This window comes from Ranitomeya imitator, chromosome 4 (genome assembly GCF_032444005.1).
Source record: "Ranitomeya imitator isolate aRanImi1 chromosome 4, aRanImi1.pri, whole genome shotgun sequence".
NCBI classification, from domain to species: Eukaryota; Metazoa; Chordata; class Amphibia; order Anura; family Dendrobatidae; genus Ranitomeya; species Ranitomeya imitator.
This window is the reverse complement of record NC_091285.1, coordinates 521945620-521965761: the sequence shown is the minus strand read 5'-3', so window position 1 is coordinate 521965761 and position 20142 is coordinate 521945620. Positions and strand designations below refer to the sequence as shown.

Here is a 20142-nt window from a genome sequence, read left to right as displayed (position 1 = left end):
TGAGCACATAATGACTGTTCAAACCAAGAGAACGTGCTCTGTACACCATGGCATTGCCAAACATGTAAGTCCACCTTACCACCTACTTGTTTTCTATCTACCTCCACCCTCCTCTGGCTCTGAAGTCATAGCTGTATCAAAAAGGGCAGTGGAGTTTGAGGGAAAACGAGCAGGTGAGAGAGGGCATTTAACCCCTAGTGATTGATCGAGCCAATTTTAACCTAGATGACCAGGCCAAATTTTTTAAATGTGACTAGTGTCAATTTGTGGTAATTCTGCAATAGAATGGAGAATCTGGTGATCACAAATCTGTGGTGCTAAGTATCCAAAATACGATCATAGACACAGATCTGTGGTGCTAAGTATCCAAAATACGATCATAGACACAGATGTAGTATAATTGCGGTTTATTGCACCGTTTCAAGGTTTACAAGCCTCTTCATCAGGACAAAGTAAGCTGAAGAGGTCTGTAACCCTTGAAATTCGATGGTGCAATAAACTGCAATTATACTATGTCTGTGTCTATGATCGTTCTTTGGATACTTGGCAGCGCGAATTTTGGATCACCAGATTCCTCATTCACTGCATCAAACCCCATTGGTGATGCTGCAGCAGCCTTCACATGCTTTATACAGGAGCTGTGACTGTCACAACCTATCAGATGAGCGGATTTATTACCTTTCTATACCGCTAGATAAGACCTAATTTTGCGCTTCTTGTTTCTCCAGTTCCCCCATTTTTATTTATACTTTATGTGGTAATAACTCTAGAGTGGGTCAACGGATCCCAGTGATTCTGATACTTGTTTTTTTGTGACATATTGTTCTTTGTTAATGGTAAATTTAGGCCACTATGTTTTGCATTTATTTATGAAAATATCGGAAATTTAGCAATAATTTTGAACAGTCGCAATTTTTAAACTTTCAATCTTTATATCCTTAAACCAGTGTACAAAATAATAAATAACATTTCCCATACGTCTACTTTACATCTGCCTCATTTTTCAAATGTCATTTTTTTTTTTTTTTTTTTTTTTAGAAGGGTTAAATTTACAAAAGCTGTATCTCTAGGGACATGGTCAGATTTAAATGGACTTTGCGGAGCCTATTTATTGGAAACTCTCCAAAAGTGATATCATTTTCAAAACTGCACCCCCCAAATACTTCAAAACTGCTGTCAGTAATTTGTTTTACCCTTCAGGTGCTACCCAGGAATTTAATACAATTTTTTTTCATTAAACTTAGTAATTTTTACTCCTAAAATGATGCTTTAGCCCAATTTTTTTCACTTTCAAAAGGAATAGCACAAGAAAATGGACCCCACTATTTGTTACCTAGTTTCTCCTGAACATGCTGATACCCCACACCACATGTAGTCAGAAACCTTTGTTTGGACAAACAGGGCTTGGAAAGGAAGGAACATGTGAATTTTAGAACACAAATTTTACTGAAATAGATTGTGGGCATCATGTCGCTTTTGCACAGACCCTAAGGTACCTAAACAGCAGAAACCCCCACAAATGACCCAATTTTGGAAACTACACCCCTCAGGGATTTTATCCAGGGGTATAGTGAGCATTTTGAACTCACATGTACTACTCAAAAGAGGTAACATGAGAAAGTGGTTCACACTGTTTATTACCAACTTTCTTGTGAGTGCTGCGATAACTCACATGTTGTCAAAAAGTTCTGTCTGCACACACGGCAAGGCTTTGAAGGGAAGAAGTGAGATTTGGAAGGCCGGTTTCACACGTCAGTGGCTCCGGTACGTGAGGTGACAGTTTCCTCACGTACCAGAGACACTGACTCATGTAGACACATTAAAATCAATGTGTCTCTGCACATGTCAGCGTGTTTTCACGGACCGTGTATCCGTTTGGAAAACACGGAGACATGTCAGTGTTCGTGGGAGCGCACGGATCACACGGACCCATTAAAGTCAATGGGTCCGTGTAAAACACGTACCGCACACGGATGCTGTCCGTGTGCCGTGCAGGAGACAGCGCTACTGTAAGCGCTGTCCCCCCAGCTTGTGGTGCTGAAGCCCCATTCATTTCTTCTCTCCAGTAGCGTTCGCTGAAAAGAAGGAATGAATAATCTTTTTTTTTATTTTTTTTTTAAATAAAGTTGCCGGTAATCTGCCCCCTCCCACCCCCTGTGCGCCCGCCCGCTGGCATTAAAATACTTACCCAGCTCCCTCGGCGCATCCATCCTCTCAGCGTCGCTGCTTGTCCTGTATTAGCGGTCACGTGGTGCCGCACATTACAGTGATAAATATGCGGCTCCACCTCCAATAGGGGTGGAGCCGCATATTCATTACTGTAATAAGCGGCACCACGTGACCGCTCATACAGGACAAGCAGCGACGCTGAGAGGATGGATGCGCGAGGGAGCTGGGTAAGTATTTTAATGCCAGCGGGCGGGCGCACAGGGTGTGGGAGGGGGCAGATTACCGGCAACTCTATTTTATAAAAAAAAAAATTATTCATTCCTTCTTTCCGGCGAACACTGCTGGGAAGAAGAGATGAATACCGGCTTCAGCACCGCAGGCAGGGGACAGCGCTTAACTGTAGCGCTGTCTCCTGAACGGTCCGTGTGGTCCTCAGGCGGCACACGGGCGGCACACGGCTGCCGCACGTGTGCCACACTGATGTGCTACGTAAGCACACGGATAATTCCGGTACCGATTTTTCCGGTACCGGAATTATCTGGACATGTGGGACAGGCCGAATGTAAATTTGGCTGGAATAGGCTGCAGAAACCAGGTCTCACTTGCAGAGCCTCGAAGATACCAAAACAGCAGAAACCCCCACAAGTAATCCCATTTTGGAAACTAGACCCATCAAGGAATTCATCTAGGGGTGTGTTGACATTGTTCAACCTGTAGGTATTTCACAGAACTTTTTAAAACGTGGGTGTGAAATTTTTTTTTTTTTTTTTTAATGTTTTTAGCCACACATTCTTAATTTTCACAATGGATAATATAAAAAATTGGAAACGAAAACGAAAATTGGTTACACAATTTTTCTGGATAGGTAACCCATATGTAGTCAAAAACTGCTGTTTGAGCATATGGTAGGGCTTGAAAAGGTAAGAGAGCTATTTGATTTCTTCCTCATTGGGGGACACAGGTAACCATGGGTGTATGCTGCTGACACTATGCAAATAAAGAAGTAACTCCTCCCCAGCAGTATACACCCTCCGACAGGCACCAGGCAACTCAGTTTTTGCTTAGTGTCTGTAGGAGGCGGACCTGGATCTAACCCCAGATCCGCATTTCTTTTACAGGGATTTGTTTTTGTTTATTAACCTTTTCCCTTTCTTTTTCAGACTCTTTTCTTCAGGGTAACAGGGTGCAGTTTTTCTCACCCTGTTTTCCCCACTTTGAGCGACCGAGAGAGCAGTGTGGCATCGCCCACATCGCACCCTCTCGGACCCGCTGGGCAGGACTTGTCCCCTGTCACCCTTTCGGGTGTTCAGGGTGACCCTTTTCCTCGGTGGCTAGTCCTGCCCATTCCCCTCCTCATCCCTCTCCTCGGAGTGGGCTGAGAGTAAGACGGCGGTCACTTCCAGTGACCCTCTCCCCCTGGTTAGGGGTCGACGCCATCTTCTGCGTCGGAGAGTTCGTGGCGCGGGAAAGAGGACTTCTTCCAGGACCCTCCGTCCTACAAGGGATCCTGATGCGTTCCTCAACCCCAGGTAGGGGATCTTCAAGCAACAGTACAAAACATCTACCTTGACCCCCCCAACCCGCACGCCCGCCCGGCAAGCGATCTTCTAAGGTGGGGTCATCACATGGGGGTACATCTCCATCTTTATTAGGGGAGTAAAAGGGCTGCATCAGAGAAGAAGGGTCGCTACCTTTTGTTTCTGGCGCCGTTTTTTTTCTATTGCTGCACACCAGCATTTCTCCTTCCCTCCTCGGGATTCAAACAGCGCGCTCCCGCCATTTTTTTTTTCTTCCGTTTTTTTTCTTCACCACCTTTTGGCGCTTCTGTGCCCCCTGGTGGCGGCCCGGCATTACTGCGGCCAGGAGTCTTTAATCACAGTTTTTTCTTCTCCTTCTTTCGGCACTTCTGCGCCCCCTGGTGGCGGCCTGCATTATTGCGGCCAGGAATTTTTTTTCTCCCGGCTTTTCTTATCCTTCTTTCGGCGCTTACGCGCCCTCTTGTGGCGGCCTGCATTATTGCGGCCAGGAGTTTTTCAGCGCAGTTATTATTTATTGTTATAGCGCCATTTATTCCATGGCGCTTTACATGTGAGGAGGGGTATACATAATAAAACAAGTACAATATTCTTAAACAATACAAATCATAACTGGTACAGGAGGAGTGAGGACCCTGTCCGCGAAGACTCACAATCTACAGTTGGGGGCATTTCTCCTGCTTCCCCCTTCAGCGCTTGTGCCCGCCCACAGCGTTGCGCTGTCCCAGCGCTCTTTTCTGTCTTCCTGCTCAACTTGGCTCATTCAGGGGGAACACAGGCACCTGCGGCTACCGCTGTCGCTGTTTTTCAGCTGGCTCAGCGCTACTGCTCTCTCGGGCTCAACTCCTCCCGGCAGTACTTCTCCGCTCCAGGACAAGGTAATATCCACCTATGTCCGACCCCACTCCAGCCTTTGCCATTACGGCCATCCATTACACCTGCGCTCACTGTAAGAAAAAGTGGGCCTCAGGTCAGCCTTCACCTTCCTGCCCGTCCTGCGTTCCTCCCACCATGTCCGTCCCTCAGGAAGCTCCTAGGTCCCGGGATGAGTGCACCCCCTCCCCCGGAGTGGGCTGTTGCTATGTCTCAATCAGTGTCTGACCTGACTAAGGTTTCTCAGTCTCTGGTCCAGGCACTTGAACGTATCCCGCTTCTCTCTAATGCCACCAGTGCCACGAACGCCTCACACGGCGATTCGCTCGCACCTGTCCTAGACCCTCACAGAGGCAGACCGGACAAAAGAGACAGAAAAAGGACCTTATCTAGATCCTCTTCCAGTTCCCTGGACGGAATTCCCCTATCTGCCCGTTCCCCCTCCTCGCAGGCGGACGTCGGGTCTGATCTATCCTCTCAGTCGGAATCTGACTCTGATGCAGATCAGACATCGGGAACACAGGAGATGGTTGATAGCCTTATTTCGGCTACATTCAGACGCTTGATCTTAAGGAGGATAAAGCGAGCTCTCAGGACGTCTCCGTTGCATTTAAACGGATTAAACGTCCCTCTAGGGTTTTTCCTAATCACAAGGAGTTTGACAACACTACCTCTACACACTGGGAAAACCCTGGTAAGCGTTTCCCTGGCAGGAAACGGCTTGACGTGCTATACCCCTTTCACTCCGACCTTGTCTCCAAATGGTCCGAGTCTCCTAAGGTCGACCCACCCGTCTCCAGGCTATCCTCGCAGGCGGTTCTGTCTATCCCTGACACGGCTTCCCTTAAGGACCCCACAGACAGGCAAATCGAGGCATTAGCAAAATCGGCATTTGAGGCGTCCGGAGCCTCCCTCTGCCCTAGTTTCGCCTCGTCCTGGGTAGCCAAGGCTGTGTCAGCCTGGGCCAAGACCATGCGCAGGGGCATTTTGGCCTGTGCTCCTGCTGAGGAACTGTCTAATTTTGCAGATCAGATTTCTCTTGCGGGAAAATACCTCATGAATGCTTCCCTTGATGCAGCGGCCTGCTCCACCAGGGCTAATAGCAACATTGTGGCCATTCGCCGGATTCTCTGGCTAAAAGCGTGGAACGCTGACCCCGCTTCTAAGAAATCTCTCACAGGTCTGACCTTCCAGGGTTCTAGACTCTTCAGCACGCAGTTGGATCAAATGATCTCGGACGCAACAGGGGGTAAGAGTACCTCCTTACCCCAGTCCAAGCCCAAACGTCCCTTCAACAGGAGGGGCCCCCAGTCTTTTCGCCCTTTTCGGTCCTTCGCCTCAGGAAACTCCAACCAGGACCGTTCTTCCTCGCAGGGAGACCGAAGAAAACCTTCTTTCAGACCTCCACCATGCTGGAGGGCTAAGAGCCACCCCGCAAAACCATCGGGATCTCGGGGCCACAGGTTTTCTAACAAATGACGGGTCGCCCCCACCTGGAAATCCCTCCAGGGTGGGAGACCGACTTCTTCTGTTCTTAGAGGTTTGGCTATCAGTAGTCGACGATGCCTGGATCAGGGAGATCGTCACTTCAAAGATAGCAGCTGAACCGCCATCTCCGCATTTGGCGCTTCAGGATGGAATCTCTACGCTCGGTGGTCGCGTCCATGGAACAGGGAGAGTTTCTGTGTTGCGTGGATATCCGAGATGCGTACCTTCACGTTCCTATTTGCGTAAGGCATCGGAGATTCCTCCGGTTCGCGATCCAGGGTTATCATCAGTTCACGGCCCTCCCCTTCGGTCTGGGGTCTGCGCCCAGAGTCTTCACGAAGGTCATGGCAGCTGTCATGGCCATTCTTCGTTCGAAGGGGATTCTGGTTATCCCATACCTCGACGACCTCTTGATCAAGGGTCCATCCCGTCGGGATTGCAGCCAGAGCCTCCAGCTTACTCTGGACACGCTTCTTCGCGACGGCTGGATAATCGATTACCAGAAGTCTTCCCTTGGCCCTTCTGTCTGCCTGGGACAGGAACCAACTTTCCCTGGATCGTCCGTTTCGCCTCTCGCCCAAGGTGAAAGTCTCTCTCTTGGTGGACGCTGTCCACCTCCATTCTGCACGGGAGGTCATTTCTCCCTCCCCGCTGGCAGGTGATCACCACAGATGCCAGCCTCCAAGGTTGGGGGGCATTTTTTCTCCACCTCATGGCCCAGGGCCGCTGGGCTGCTCAGGAGGCGTGCCTCCCTATCAACCTCTTGGAAATCAGAGCCATCTTCCTAGCCCTCATCCGCTGGGAGTCTCTCCTCTCGGGAAAATCGGTCCGCATTCAGTCGGACTACGCCACAGCCGTGTCTTACATAAACCATGGCGGAAGTGGCAAAAATTCTGTGTTGGGCGGAGGGTCACGTTCCCTCTTTGTCAGCCGTCCACATCCCAGGAGTGGACAACTGGGAAGCCAACTTTCTGAGTCGCCAGGGCATCGTAGCGGGCGAGTGGTCTCTTCTTCCCGCTGTCTTCAGCCAGATTTGCCAGCGGTGGGGCATTCCAGACGTTGACTTGATGGCTTCCCGGGCAAACCACAAGGTTCCCCAGTATGTCTCCAGATCTCGGGATCTGATGGCCGTCAGATGCAACGCTCTTGTGATCTCGTGGACCCAGTTCCAGGTGCCCCATCTGTTTCCACCCCTCCCCTTGATCCCAAGGGTCGTAAAAAAGGTCAAGACAGAAGGGGTTCCCGTGCTCTTAGTAGCTCCAGATTGGCCTCGCAGGGCCTGGTATGCGGAACTGGTGAACATGCTATCGGACGTTCCGTGGAGGCTTCCGGATCGTCCGGACCTTCTTTCGCAGGGCCCCCTCTTCCACCCGAATTCTCGGTCTCTGAATTTAACGGTATGGCCGTTGAGGCCGCGGTCCTGAAGGATGCGGGTTTTTTCTCATAGCGTCATCCAGACTATGATAAGGGCGAGAAAACCGGCTTCCTTGCGTATTTACCACAGGTGTTGGAAGGCCTTTTTCCGGTGGTGAGGACAACAATCTGTTTCCTATGACCTTTTCCCTTCCATCCCTTCTCAGTTTCCTTCAAGCGGGTCTAGATTCGGGTCTTTCCCTTAGCACCTTGAACGGTCAGATTTCCGCTCTGTCCATTCTTTTTCAAAGAGACCTGGCCTCCCTGCCTCAGGTGCGGACCTTCATCCAGGGGGTTGCTCATATAGCTCCACCTTATCGTCCTCCTGTCGAGCCTTGGGACCTCAACCTCGTTTTGGACGTCCTCCAGCGTACGCCCTTTGAACCGATTTAGGACATTTCCTTCTCGCTTCTATCCTGGAAGGTAACCTTTTTGGTCGCCATCACCTCCAGTAGAAGAGTGTCTGAGTTGGCGGCATTATCCTGTCGTTCTCCCTTTCTAGTCCTGCATTAGGACAAAGTGGTTCTTCGTCCGGTTCCTTCCTTTCTACCAAAGGTGGTTTCGGCTTTTCACATCAATGAGGACATTGTCCTCCCTTCCTTGTGCCCTTCCCCGGTTCATCCCTTGGAGAAATCTCTTCACAAGTTGGATGTGGTCAGGGCTATCCGAATTTATCTTGCCAGAACTGCCTCTTTTCGTCAGGCCGATTCTCTGTTCATCGTCTCGGTAGGGCGGCGAAAGGGGCTCCCCGCCTCCAAGTCCACAATTGCTCGTTGGATCCGTTCGGCGGTTCTGGAGGCATACCGTGTTCAAGACAAACGGCCTCCGTCCGGGGTGAAGGCTCACTCTACCTGGGCTGTGGGAGCTTCCTGGGCAGTTCATCACCAAGCTTCGGCCTCGCAGGTTTGCAAGGCCGCAACGTGGTCATCCATTCACACCTTTGTAAAATTCTACAAGGTGCATACTCGGGCTTCTGCGGACGCGAGCCTGGGTAGGAGGATACTGCAGGCGGCGGTTTCTGACCGGCCGACCTAACTCTTTTTCTGCAGAATATCCCACCCTAGGGACTGCTTTTGGACGTCCCATGGTTACCTGTGTCCCCCAATGAGGCGAGAAAGAGAGATTTTTGGTTCTTACCGTAAAATCTCTTTCTTGGAGCCTTCATTGGGGACACAGCACCCTCCCTTGAAGTTGTACCGTGTTGGCCAACGTGCCGTTGTTGTGGGTTGGTACATAGGTTGAGTTTTATATTACCTGTTCCTACTACTGCTTTTGCACCAACTGAGTTGCCTGGTGCCTGTCGGAGGGTGTATACTGCCAGGGAGGAGTTACTTCTTTATTTGCATAGTGCCAGCCTCCTAGTGACAGCAGCATACACCCATGGTTACCTGTGTCCCCCAATGAAGGCTCCAAGAAAGAGATTCTACGGTAAGAACCAAAAATTCCTCTTTTTGAAGCCTAAATTTCTCTGGAATAGATTGTGAATGCCATGTCACATTTGCAGACCCCCCCTGACTTGCCAAAACAGAAGAAGCCTTTTAGAATACAGATTCCATTTGAATAGATTCTTGGGTTCCATTAGCCAAGCTCCAGATGACCTCATATTGGAAACTTCGCTGCTTAAGGATTTCATGTAGGGGTTTAGCATTTTAAACACCTGTCGGTGTAGCCTCACAGAATTTTATAACATTGGATCATGGAAATCACATTTTAGTGGTAACAATGTCTTTTTTTTTTTTTTTGTCAGGTGTAACAAGGGTTAATGGGTGAAACCCCACAATTTATTACGCAATTTGTCTTGAACAGTGGTGATGTCCTATATGTCATCAGAAACTATTAGGCCATACGTCATGGCTGAGAGCGCTATTTGGCTTTTGGAGCCTTAGAATAGTTTGCGGGCAACTTTTGCGAAGCCCGTAAGGTGCCAGAATAGCAAAAAAATAAAAATAAGTGACCCCATTGTAGAAATGGTGTCGCTCAATTAATTAATCTATGGGTGTGGTGACCATTTTGTAAGGCTAGGTTCACATTGCGTTAGTGCAACCCGTTTAGCGCTAGCGGGTTGCGCTAACGCTATGTTTTTATGGGGCCGCGTCCTGGGGTCGCGGTAACGTCCCCGCTCTCGCAGATCCCCGATCTGCGAGAGCGGGGAACGGACCGCGGGCGCGCCTCGGACGCTGCGAGCAGCGTCCGCGGCGCGCCAGGAAACACCGGCGCGTCGCTAGCGCGTGCCGAACATGGTACGCGCTAGTGCTGCGCGTTCCCATTGCCTTGAATGGGCGCGCTAACGGATGCGTTGCACGGCGTTAATTTCGCCGTGCAACGCTGTCCGTTAAACGCGATCCCATAACGCAATGGGAACCCAGCCTAACATCCAAGCCAGGCTTTATTCTGGAGAATTGCAAATATGGCAGTTTATTGCCCATATATTGTGCCACCATATATTGTGAATAGCTTGTGCTGCTGGAGACATGCACCCTCTGAATTGTTAAATGTGCTCTCCCCCCTACACTAATGCCAAACATGTGGCCACTTACTGCAGTTTATGCACAGTGGGACTCAGAAGGAGGAGAATTTGGATTTGGGAGCCCAGAATTCACTGAACTTTGTGTCATTGTTGACCTCAGTGTGAATAAGGGCAGACAAAAGGACTGGGCCCAACCAGTGAAACACTAGACTGGGGAAGCCTTATATAGTCTCTAGCTCAGAAACAGGGAGGCCACAGAATGCAACAATACAGAGAAAAAAGCAAAACACAAAACTGAGCTTAACTTGAGTTGGTACACATGCAGAGGTTAAACGCATGTTAATTGGCCACAAAACATTAAAACCTACAAGAGAAAAAAGTAAACGAAAACCCTGATGTAACTAAGTAAACAAGTAAAAATGCATTTAACCCCTAAGGCTAGGTTCAGATTGCGTTAGTGCAATCTGTTTAGCGCCTAGCGCTAGCGGATTGCGCTAACGCAATGCGTTGTAAAGGGGTCGCGTTAAACGTCCCCGCTCTCGCAGATCTCCGATCTGCGAGAGCAGGGAACGGACCGCGGGCACGCCTCGGACGCTGCAAGCAGCGTCCGCGGCGCGCCACATAACACCAGCACATCGCTATCGCGTGCCGAAAATGGCACGCGCTACAGATGCGCGTCCCCATTGCTGTTAATGGGCGCGCTAACGGACGCGTTGTACGGCGTTAATTTCGCCGTGCAACGCTGTCCATTAGCGCGGTCCCATTAACGCAATGGGAACCTAGCCTTAGTGACGGAGCCAAATTTTTGAAATCTGACCAGTGTCACTTTATCTGGTAATAACTCTGCAACGCTTCAACAAATCCCAGTGATTTTGATACATACATGCTAGCCACCTTAGGGAGAGACCCAAGTTGGGCTAAATGTAGCGGGACGAAAGAGACCGAAAAGCCCTCTACTTAAAGGAAATACATAGTGGATGCTTTCCTGAAACGGAAAGTACTTGCAAGCAGCATAATACAAAGAATAGCAGGTTTACCCAGAATCCTTTGCAGTAGGCGGAGCTATGCAAATCATCTCTTTCCACCCCTGTCTAATCCACAGCGCTTGGAACCGCCAAGCGTGCAATGCTGCGGATTAGTTTCTAAATTTACACAGCCAACCAATTCCTACCTGTGGACACGTGTTTCGGGCTTTAGGCCCTCATCAGCACAGGGCTGGAATTGGTTGGCTGTATGGAGTGGGGCTCGGTGAGCAAGCGATACATACATGCTAGCCACCTTAGGGAGAGACCCAAGTTGGGCTAAATGTAGCGGGACGAAAGAGACCGAAAAGCCCTCTACTTAAAGGAAATACATAGTGGATGCTTTCCTGAAACGGAAAGTACTTGCAAGCAGCATAATACAAAGAATAGCAGGTTTACCCAGAATCCTTTGCAGTAGGCGGAGCTATGCAAATCATCTCTTTCCACCCCTGTCTAATCCACAGCGCTTGGAACCGCCAAGCGTGCAATGCTGCGGATTAGTTTCTAAATTTACACAGCCAACCAATTCCTACCTGTGGACACGTGTTTCGGGCTTTAGGCCCTCATCAGCACAGGGCTGGAATTGGTTGGCTGTATGGAGTGGGGCTCGGTGAGCAAGCGATACATACATGCTAGCCACCTTAGGGAGAGACCCAAGTTGGGCTAAATGTAGCGGGACGAAAGAGACCGAAAAGCCCTCTACTTAAAGGAAATACATAGTGGATGCTTTCCTGAAACGGAAAGTACTTGCAAGCAGCATAATACAAAGAATAGCAGGTTTACCCAGAATCCTTTGCAGTAGGCGGAGCTATGCAAATCATCTCTTTCCACCCCTGTCTAATCCACAGCGCTTGGAACCGCCAAGCGTGCAATGCTGCGGATTAGTTTCTAAATTTACACAGCCAACCAATTCCTACCTGTGGACACGTGTTTCGGGCTTTAGGCCCTCATCAGCACAGGGCTGGAATTGGTTGGCTGTATGGAGTGGGGCTCGGTGAGCAAGCGATACATACATGCTAGCCACCTTAGGGAGAGACCCAAGTTGGGCTAAATGTAGCGGGACGAAAGAGACCGAAAAGCCCTCTACTTAAAGGAAATACATAGTGGATGCTTTCCTGAAACGGAAAGTACTTGCAAGCAGCATAATACAAAGAATAGCAGGTTTACCCAGAATCCTTTGCAGTAGGCGGAGCTATGCAAATCATCTCTTTCCACCCCTGTCTAATCCACAGCGCTTGGAACCGCCAAGCGTGCAATGCTGCGGATTAGTTTCTAAATTTACACAGCCAACCAATTCCTACCTGTGGACACGTGTTTCGGGCTTTAGGCCCTCATCAGCACAGGGCTGGAATTGGTTGGCTGTATGGAGTGGGGCTCGGTGAGCAAGCGATACATACATGCTAGCCACCTTAGGGAGAGACCCAAGTTGGGCTAAATGTAGCGGGACGAAAGAGACCGAAAAGCCCTCTACTTAAAGGAAATACATAGTGGATGCTTTCCTGAAACGGAAAGTACTTGCAAGCAGCATAATACAAAGAATAGCAGGTTTACCCAGAATCCTTTGCAGTAGGCGTGGACGTGTCCACAGGTAGGAATTGGTTGGCTGTGTAAATTTAGAAACTAATCCGCAGCATTGCACGCTTGGCGGTTCCAAGCGCTGTGGATTAGACAGGGGTGGAAAGAGATGATTTGCATAGCTCCGCCTACTGCAAAGGATTCTGGGTAAACCTGCTATTCTTTGTATTATGCTGCTTGCAAGTACTTTCCGTTTCAGGAAAGCATCCACTATGTATTTCCTTTAAGTAGAGGGCTTTTCGGTCTCTTTCGTCCCGCTACATTTAGCCCAACTTGGGTCTCTCCCTAAGGTGGCTAGCATGTATGTATCGCTTGCTCACCGAGCCCCACTCCATACAGCCAACCAATTCCAGCCCTGTGCTGATGAGGGCCTAAAGCCCGAAACACGTGTCCACAGGTAGGAATTGGTTGGCTGTGTAAATTTAGAAACTAATCCGCAGCATTGCACGCTTGGCGGTTCCAAGCGCTGTGGATTAGACAGGGGTGGAAAGAGATGATTTGCATAGCTCCGCCTACTGCAAAGGATTCTGGGTAAACCTGCTATTCTTTGTATTATGCTGCTTGCAAGTACTTTCCGTTTCAGGAAAGCATCCACTATGTATTTCCTTTAAGTAGAGGGCTTTTCGGTCTCTTTCGTCCCGCTACATTTAGCCCAACTTGGGTCTCTCCCTAAGGTGGCTAGCATGTATGTATCGCTTGCTCACCGAGCCCCACTCCATACAGCCAACCAATTCCAGCCCTGTGCTGATGAGGGCCTAAAGCCCGAAACACGTGTCCACAGGTAGGAATTGGTTGGCTGTGTAAATTTAGAAACTAATCCGCAGCATTGCACGCTTGGCGGTTCCAAGCGCTGTGGATTAGACAGGGGTGGAAAGAGATGATTTGCATAGCTCCGCCTACTGCAAAGGATTCTGGGTAAACCTGCTATTCTTTGTATTATGCTGCTTGCAAGTACTTTCCGTTTCAGGAAAGCATCCACTATGTATTTCCTTTAAGTAGAGGGCTTTTCGGTCTCTTTCGTCCCGCTACATTTAGCCCAACTTGGGTCTCTCCCTAAGGTGGCTAGCATGTATGTATCGCTTGCTCACCGAGCCCCACTCCATACAGCCAACCAATTCCAGCCCTGTGCTGATGAGGGCCTAAAGCCCGAAACACGTGTCCACAGGTAGGAATTGGTTGGCTGTGTAAATTTAGAAACTAATCCGCAGCATTGCACGCTTGGCGGTTCCAAGCGCTGTGGATTAGACAGGGGTGGAAAGAGATGATTTGCATAGCTCCGCCTACTGCAAAGGATTCTGGGTAAACCTGCTATTCTTTGTATTATGCTGCTTGCAAGTACTTTCCGTTTCAGGAAAGCATCCACTATGTATTTCCTTTAAGTAGAGGGCTTTTCGGTCTCTTTCGTCCCGCTACATTTAGCCCAACTTGGGTCTCTCCCTAAGGTGGCTAGCATGTATGTATCGCTTGCTCACCGAGCCCCACTCCATACAGCCAACCAATTCCAGCCCTGTGCTGATGAGGGCCTAAAGCCCGAAACACGTGTCCACAGGTAGGAATTGGTTGGCTGTGTAAATTTAGAAACTAATCCGCAGCATTGCACGCTTGGCGGTTCCAAGCGCTGTGGATTAGACAGGGGTGGAAAGAGATGATTTGCATAGCTCCGCCTACTGCAAAGGATTCTGGGTAAACCTGCTATTCTTTGTATTATGCTGCTTGCAAGTACTTTCCGTTTCAGGAAAGCATCCACACAGTGATTTTGAGTTTTTTGTGACACATTATACTTTATGATAATGGTAAATTTAGGTCAATATGTTTTGTGTTTATTAAAAATATCAAAAATTTGAGAAATGTTAAAAAAATTAGCAATTTTCTAAATTTGAATGATTATCCCTTTAATCCAGATGGTCATACCACAGGAAAACATTAATAAATAACATTTCCCTCATGTTTGCTTTACATCATTACCATTTGTAAAATGTTGTTTTATTTTTTTAGCATTTTAGGAGGTTTAGAAATGTAGCAGCAATTTTTCATTTTTTCAAGGAAATTTACAAAATTTATTTTTTTAGGGACCTATCCATTTCTGAAGTGACTTTAGGGGTCCTGTATATTGGGAAACCCCCAAACCTGATACCATTTTCAAAACAGTACCCCCTGACATATTGAAAACTGCAGTCAGGTAGTTTATTAACCCTTCAGGTGCTTTACAGAAATTAATGCAAAGTGGTATGACCGAAATGAAAATGTGTATTTTTATCACCTAAGTGCCTCTAACTTCTGAACAGAGTACTTGAGCCGTCAGACTGTAAGGCCACTATTTGGTCGTGAATTGCCATGGCAAACATCAGGACCACAAAATCATGATCTGAGGGCACAAGTTTGGACAAAGAGGAAGCCCCCACACTCTGTTAACCATTCATAATGATGTAGTTACTATTGACAGCAGCATCTAAGGGGTTAAACAGATTTGGAAGGTGCAAACACTGATCGTGGCTAATGCAGCAAGTTGTCAGCTATAGTGTACAGCTGCTGTCACCTGTATGGGGAGGCTATTCTCTTATATCTCAGGTCACTTAAAAGACGTATTGGCTGTCATTAAGGGATTAAATAACAGAGTTTTTAGTAATCCTGTAGCTTTTATTGAGTTCCTGGATCCTGGTTGAAGGTATTTTTGACCATTCCTCTTTACAAAACAATTCCAGTTCAGTTAAGTTTGATGGTTGCCGAGCATGGACAGCCCTCTTCAAATGATCCCACAGATGTTCAATGATATTCAGGTCTGGGGACTGGGATGGCCATTCCAGAACAGTGTAATTGTTCCCCTGCATGAATGCCTGAGTAGATTTGGAGCGGTGTTTTGGATCATTGTCTTGCTGAAAGATCCATCCTCTGCGTTACTTCAACTTTGTCACTGATTCATGAACATTATTGTCAAGAATCTGCTGATACTGAGAGGAATCAATGCGTCCCTCAACTTTAACAAAATTCCCGGTGCCGGCATTGGCCACACAGCCACAAAGCATGGTGGAACCTCCAACAAATTTTACTGTGAGTAGCAAGTGTTTTTCTTGGAATGCTGTGTTTTTTGGCCGCCATGCATAACGCCTTTTTGTATGACCAAACAACTCAATCTTGGTTTCATTAGTCCACAGAACCTTCTTCCAAAAAGAAATTGGCTTCTCCAAATGTGCTTTTGCATACCTCAGCTGACTGTTTGTGGCGTGCTTGCAGAAACGGCTTCTTTCGCATCACTCTCCCATACAGCTTCTCCTTGTGCAAAGTGTGTTGTATAGTTGACCGATGCACAGTGACACCATCTGCAGCAAGTTGATGCTGCAGCTCTCTGGAGGTGGTCTGAGGATTGTCCTTGACTGATCTCACCATTCTTCTTCTTCTGCCTTTCTGATGTTTTTCTTGGCCTGCCACTTCCGGCCTTAACAAGAACTGTACCTGTGTTCTTCCATTTCCTTACTATGTTCCTCACAGTGGAAATTGACAGGTTAAATCTCTGAGACAGCTTTTTGTATCCTTCCCCTGAACAACTATGTTGATAATCTTTGTTTTCAGATCATTAGACAGTTGTTTTGAGGAGCCCATGATGCCACTCTTCAGAGGACATTCAAACAGGAGAACAACTTGCAAGTGGCCACTTTAAGTAGCTTTTCTCATGATTGCCTACACCTGGCTATGAATTTCAAAGCACAATGAGGTTAGAAAACCAAAAAAAGTGCTTTAGTAAGTCAGTAAAAAGTAGGTAGGAGTATTTAAAACAAGAAAATGATAAGGGTGCCCATACTTATGCACCTGTCAAATTTTGTTTGACTGCAGATTGCACATTTTCTGATAGTACACTAAACCTCATTTCAAGGCAGAAACATTACTGTGTCCAACAGTTATTAGATATATACAACTGAAATAGCTGTTGCAAAAAAAAAAACAATTTTTATAAAACATTAAGCTTAAGATTAATAGGGGTGCCCAAACTTTTTCATATAACTGTATATAAAAAAAATTTTTAAACTTTTCTGTGATATAACACACTGTATTTATTGCATCACCCTGATACTGTAACTTTCACCTCTCTCTCTCTTTCAGATGTTGCTTTGGGTGTTTTTGATGTAGTAGTTACAGATCGCTCATGTCCAGAATCCATCCTAACTTGTGCCCAAGCTCTGGACCTTCCGGTAGTTTCTGCTGAGTGGGTCATTCAGAGTCTCATCCATGGAGTGAAAGTTGGATATGATACCCATCCGAAATACAAACATGACTATGTTTCGAGTTAAGAAGGTCACACTACTCTTATCACTCTTTTTATCAGCTCCTTTATTTTTGCTGCTCTTTGCATTGTGCATACTGTGTTTTAGATAGTTTTAAATGTTTGTGCGGTTTCCCCACCGTTTGCATGTGTTTACTTGTACATAGTTTTAACTGCCGGACTTTTATGACCAAATAAATGTCGAATTTACTTGTTTTAAACATGTTTTTCTTCATGCCCATTTTATGTACTGTACATTTGAAAATGGTAAATTTGAAACTTATTAAATTACTGTTTGCAAATCTGTATAGCGAGTATTCTTAAGCAATGAAGGGTTAATGTATCATTTCTAGACTTGTGTAGGACAGTACAAAGGGTCAGATGCTTAACTGCTACCTTCAAAAAGGTTATATGTTTGATACAAGAGAAGCCAACTGTTACTTCATTGCTCCAAAAAAGAGCAAATAAACTTGTAAAAAAAAAACTTGTTTTTTTTTTGCAGCATTTCTTGGAAACTGCCATGTATAGAAGGCATAACATGCGTTGGAGCCGTAGTATTTATTAAGGCTCATTACATTAATATACACTATGTTGATGACTAAGCCCACCTTCCCCCCCCCCCCCCCCCCCATATCCTAAGCTTATCTTGAGTGGAGCAAGGTTTGCACATGAGTACTACATACATTGAACAAAGGACATTGTTAGGATGAACAAAGGATAAAATGTTTAGCCACAATTCTTTGTTTTTTTTTTTTTTAAAGAAATTTACAAACTGTTACCGTATCTTTTTTTAGGGACCACTTCACTTTTGAAGGGACATTGAGGGGCTTATTTGTCAAATACCCACAAACAAGACCCAATTTTAAAAACTGCACAATTCAAGGTATTCAAAACTGCATTCAGGAATTTTTTCTTAACCCCTCAGTGATGGAGCCAATTTTGACCTTCATGACCAAGCCAAATTTTACAATTCTGACCACTGTGTCACTTTATGAGGTAATAACTCTGGAACACTTCAACACATCCCACTGATTCTGAGATTTTTTTTTTCATGACATTGTACTTCATCATAGTGGTAATATTTCTTTCATGTGACGTGCGTTTATTTGTGTAAAGAAAATCTGGCAAACATTTTGAAAATTTTGCTATTTTCAAACTTTTAATTTTGGTGCCTTTAAATCTGAGCGTTATGTCACACAAAATAGTTAATAAATATCACTTCCCAGGAGTCAATGTTTCAAAAATTGTGCTAAGTAATTTATTTTTAAGTTATAAAGGTTAAAAGTTTACCAGCGATTTATCAGTTCTCCTTTGCCTCATTGGGGGACACAGGACCATGGGTGTTATGCTGCTGCCACTAGGAGGCTGACACTAAGTTAATGCAAAAAGTTGGCTCCTCCTCTGCAGTATCCACCCTCATGCTGTCTCTCAGAGAGCCAGTTCTTGCTTAGTGTCCGTAGGAGGCACACGGATGGGTCTGCTATTCAGACACAAAACTTTATTTTGTTTTTTCAACTTTTTAATTTTTACTACAGCCGAATGGGGCGACTGAGCCTTTCAAGGTTCCGATCTCCTCAAACCATCAACAGGCGAGCATGGAGAGCGTCACCTTTCCGTATCCTCTCCTGTGACTTGGGATGCCACGCCTGAGCTGATATTTTTTTTTTTTTTAGGGGCGACGGGTCCCTTAAAGGGCACCGATCTCCCTGCACCTTACGGACGAGCACCTGGAGTGTCGCCTCCATGTATCCTCTTCCGCAGCCAGGCCTAATGCCAGACTACTAGCCTTGTCCACCCAGGGGCTGGAACTCCGTGGCTCTTGTGGCATCCGAGCAGCCCCCACTGCACCACCACTGTTAAAGCGGATGGTACAAAGAGGCGGACGGTCTCTCTCCACCTCCCTATTAAAGGGATGGTGGATCGAGGATGATTCCTTCAACCCTGCACCATCCCAAACCAGCAGCAGGAGCAACATGGACCCGCCGCATATCGCAGCTTACCTGCCACCCGGCAGCTTCTCCAGATAAGTGCCGGGGCTGGAGGGCTCTGGCCAGGTGATCTGGGGCGGTGCTGGATAGAGGGGGCTTCTCATTGTTGCGGCAGCGCTCCCTGCCCCTTCTTGTTGGCGCAGATAAATTTAGTCCCCGGCTTCGGTTCTCTGCTAGGCTGCATACCGTAGCTCCGCCCCCACTATGTCATGTCCTGGCGGCTCCGCCTACTTTTGGCACTTCTCGCACAGGACGAGAAGTGCCTTTCCAGATCTCTGCGCTATCTTCCCCTCCTCCAACCCTACACAGGGGACACCAGCATCTGAAGTGCCAATCGGCAGATTCCTGTGCACATGACCTGGGTAAGGGATCGCTGCGCTATACCCCCTGCAGTATCCTTTTCACACAAACACTTTTCCTAAAAGGGTCACATACAGGGGTACAATGTCTCGATCCAAAAAGGCAACTAGACTATGGCAGTCTTCTTTAGTTTATGTACCTCTGGCCAGTCTGAGTTTCCGAAGACTGAGACTTCGCCGCTCTGCAATGCCTGTGACCCCAAATGCGCCCAAGAGCCCTCCGTTGCCACTGAGCACAGTGTACCTAGCCCCCCTGAGTGGGCTTCGTCACTGTCTTAATCCATGGCTTCTCTGGCCAAAGAGATTGATTCCCTAACGTGATCATCCCCCGGGGATCGGAGTGTGCGCAGGTCTGCTATTGACTGATCCTCCCTCATAAGGGGGCAGTCGGTTAGTAGGGGCCGAAAGTACGCTAGAAGCCTACAGGTGCCTAGGAAACGGATCCGTAGCAGGTCTCCAGAACAATCACCTACCTTCTCGTCTGCAAGCTCTGATTCTCGCTCTCCCTCTCCAGGGCCCAGTAGTGAAAGCGACTCTGAGCATGAATCGGACAATTACTTGGATCTGGACTGCCCAGACTTCCAAAGGACAGTGGATTCACACACTAAATGTGGAGGAAGCATCTGGCTCCGTTCAGGACCAAGCCGTGTCTTTTAAAGAGGACAAAACAACCTCATAAGACATGTGCCGTTTCACCCTGAGTTTACGGCCATGATAAATCGGTACAGGGAAAGACCGGAAAAAAGCTGCATAGGTCAAAAGCCTCGCCAAATATCCTTTTTTGACTGAGCTGAAGGAAGGCTGGTCTGAATCCCCTGTAGTAGACCCTCCAGTGTCTCACCTGGTATCCAAAACCCTTCTATCCGGATGGGTCTTCCATTAAAATCCCACAGGCCACGAGAGAGAACAGCTGGCTCACTGTCTGATTACGATCAGGAGTACATTATGGCTTAGAGAATGGAAATCTGACTGTGTCCAAAAAGTCCTTGACATCTCTT

General features: G+C 47.3%; 1 protein-coding gene across 3 annotated transcripts in view; it reads left to right on the top strand.

Moving 5' to 3' along the window:
- The window catches only part of TP53BP1 (tumor protein p53 binding protein 1), a 199236-nt gene extending 182133 nt beyond the window's left edge, over positions 1 to 17103 (top strand). For all 3 annotated transcript variants that reach the window (XM_069766121.1, XM_069766122.1, XM_069766120.1), the window contains exon 28: positions 16638 to 17103. In XM_069766121.1, coding sequence (XP_069622222.1) covers positions 16638 to 16825 — 188 coding nt within the window. In that variant the 3' untranslated portion in view covers positions 16826 to 17103. The remainder of the gene's footprint in view (positions 1 to 16637) is intronic.
- Positions 17104 to 20142: the final 3039 nt, after the last annotated feature.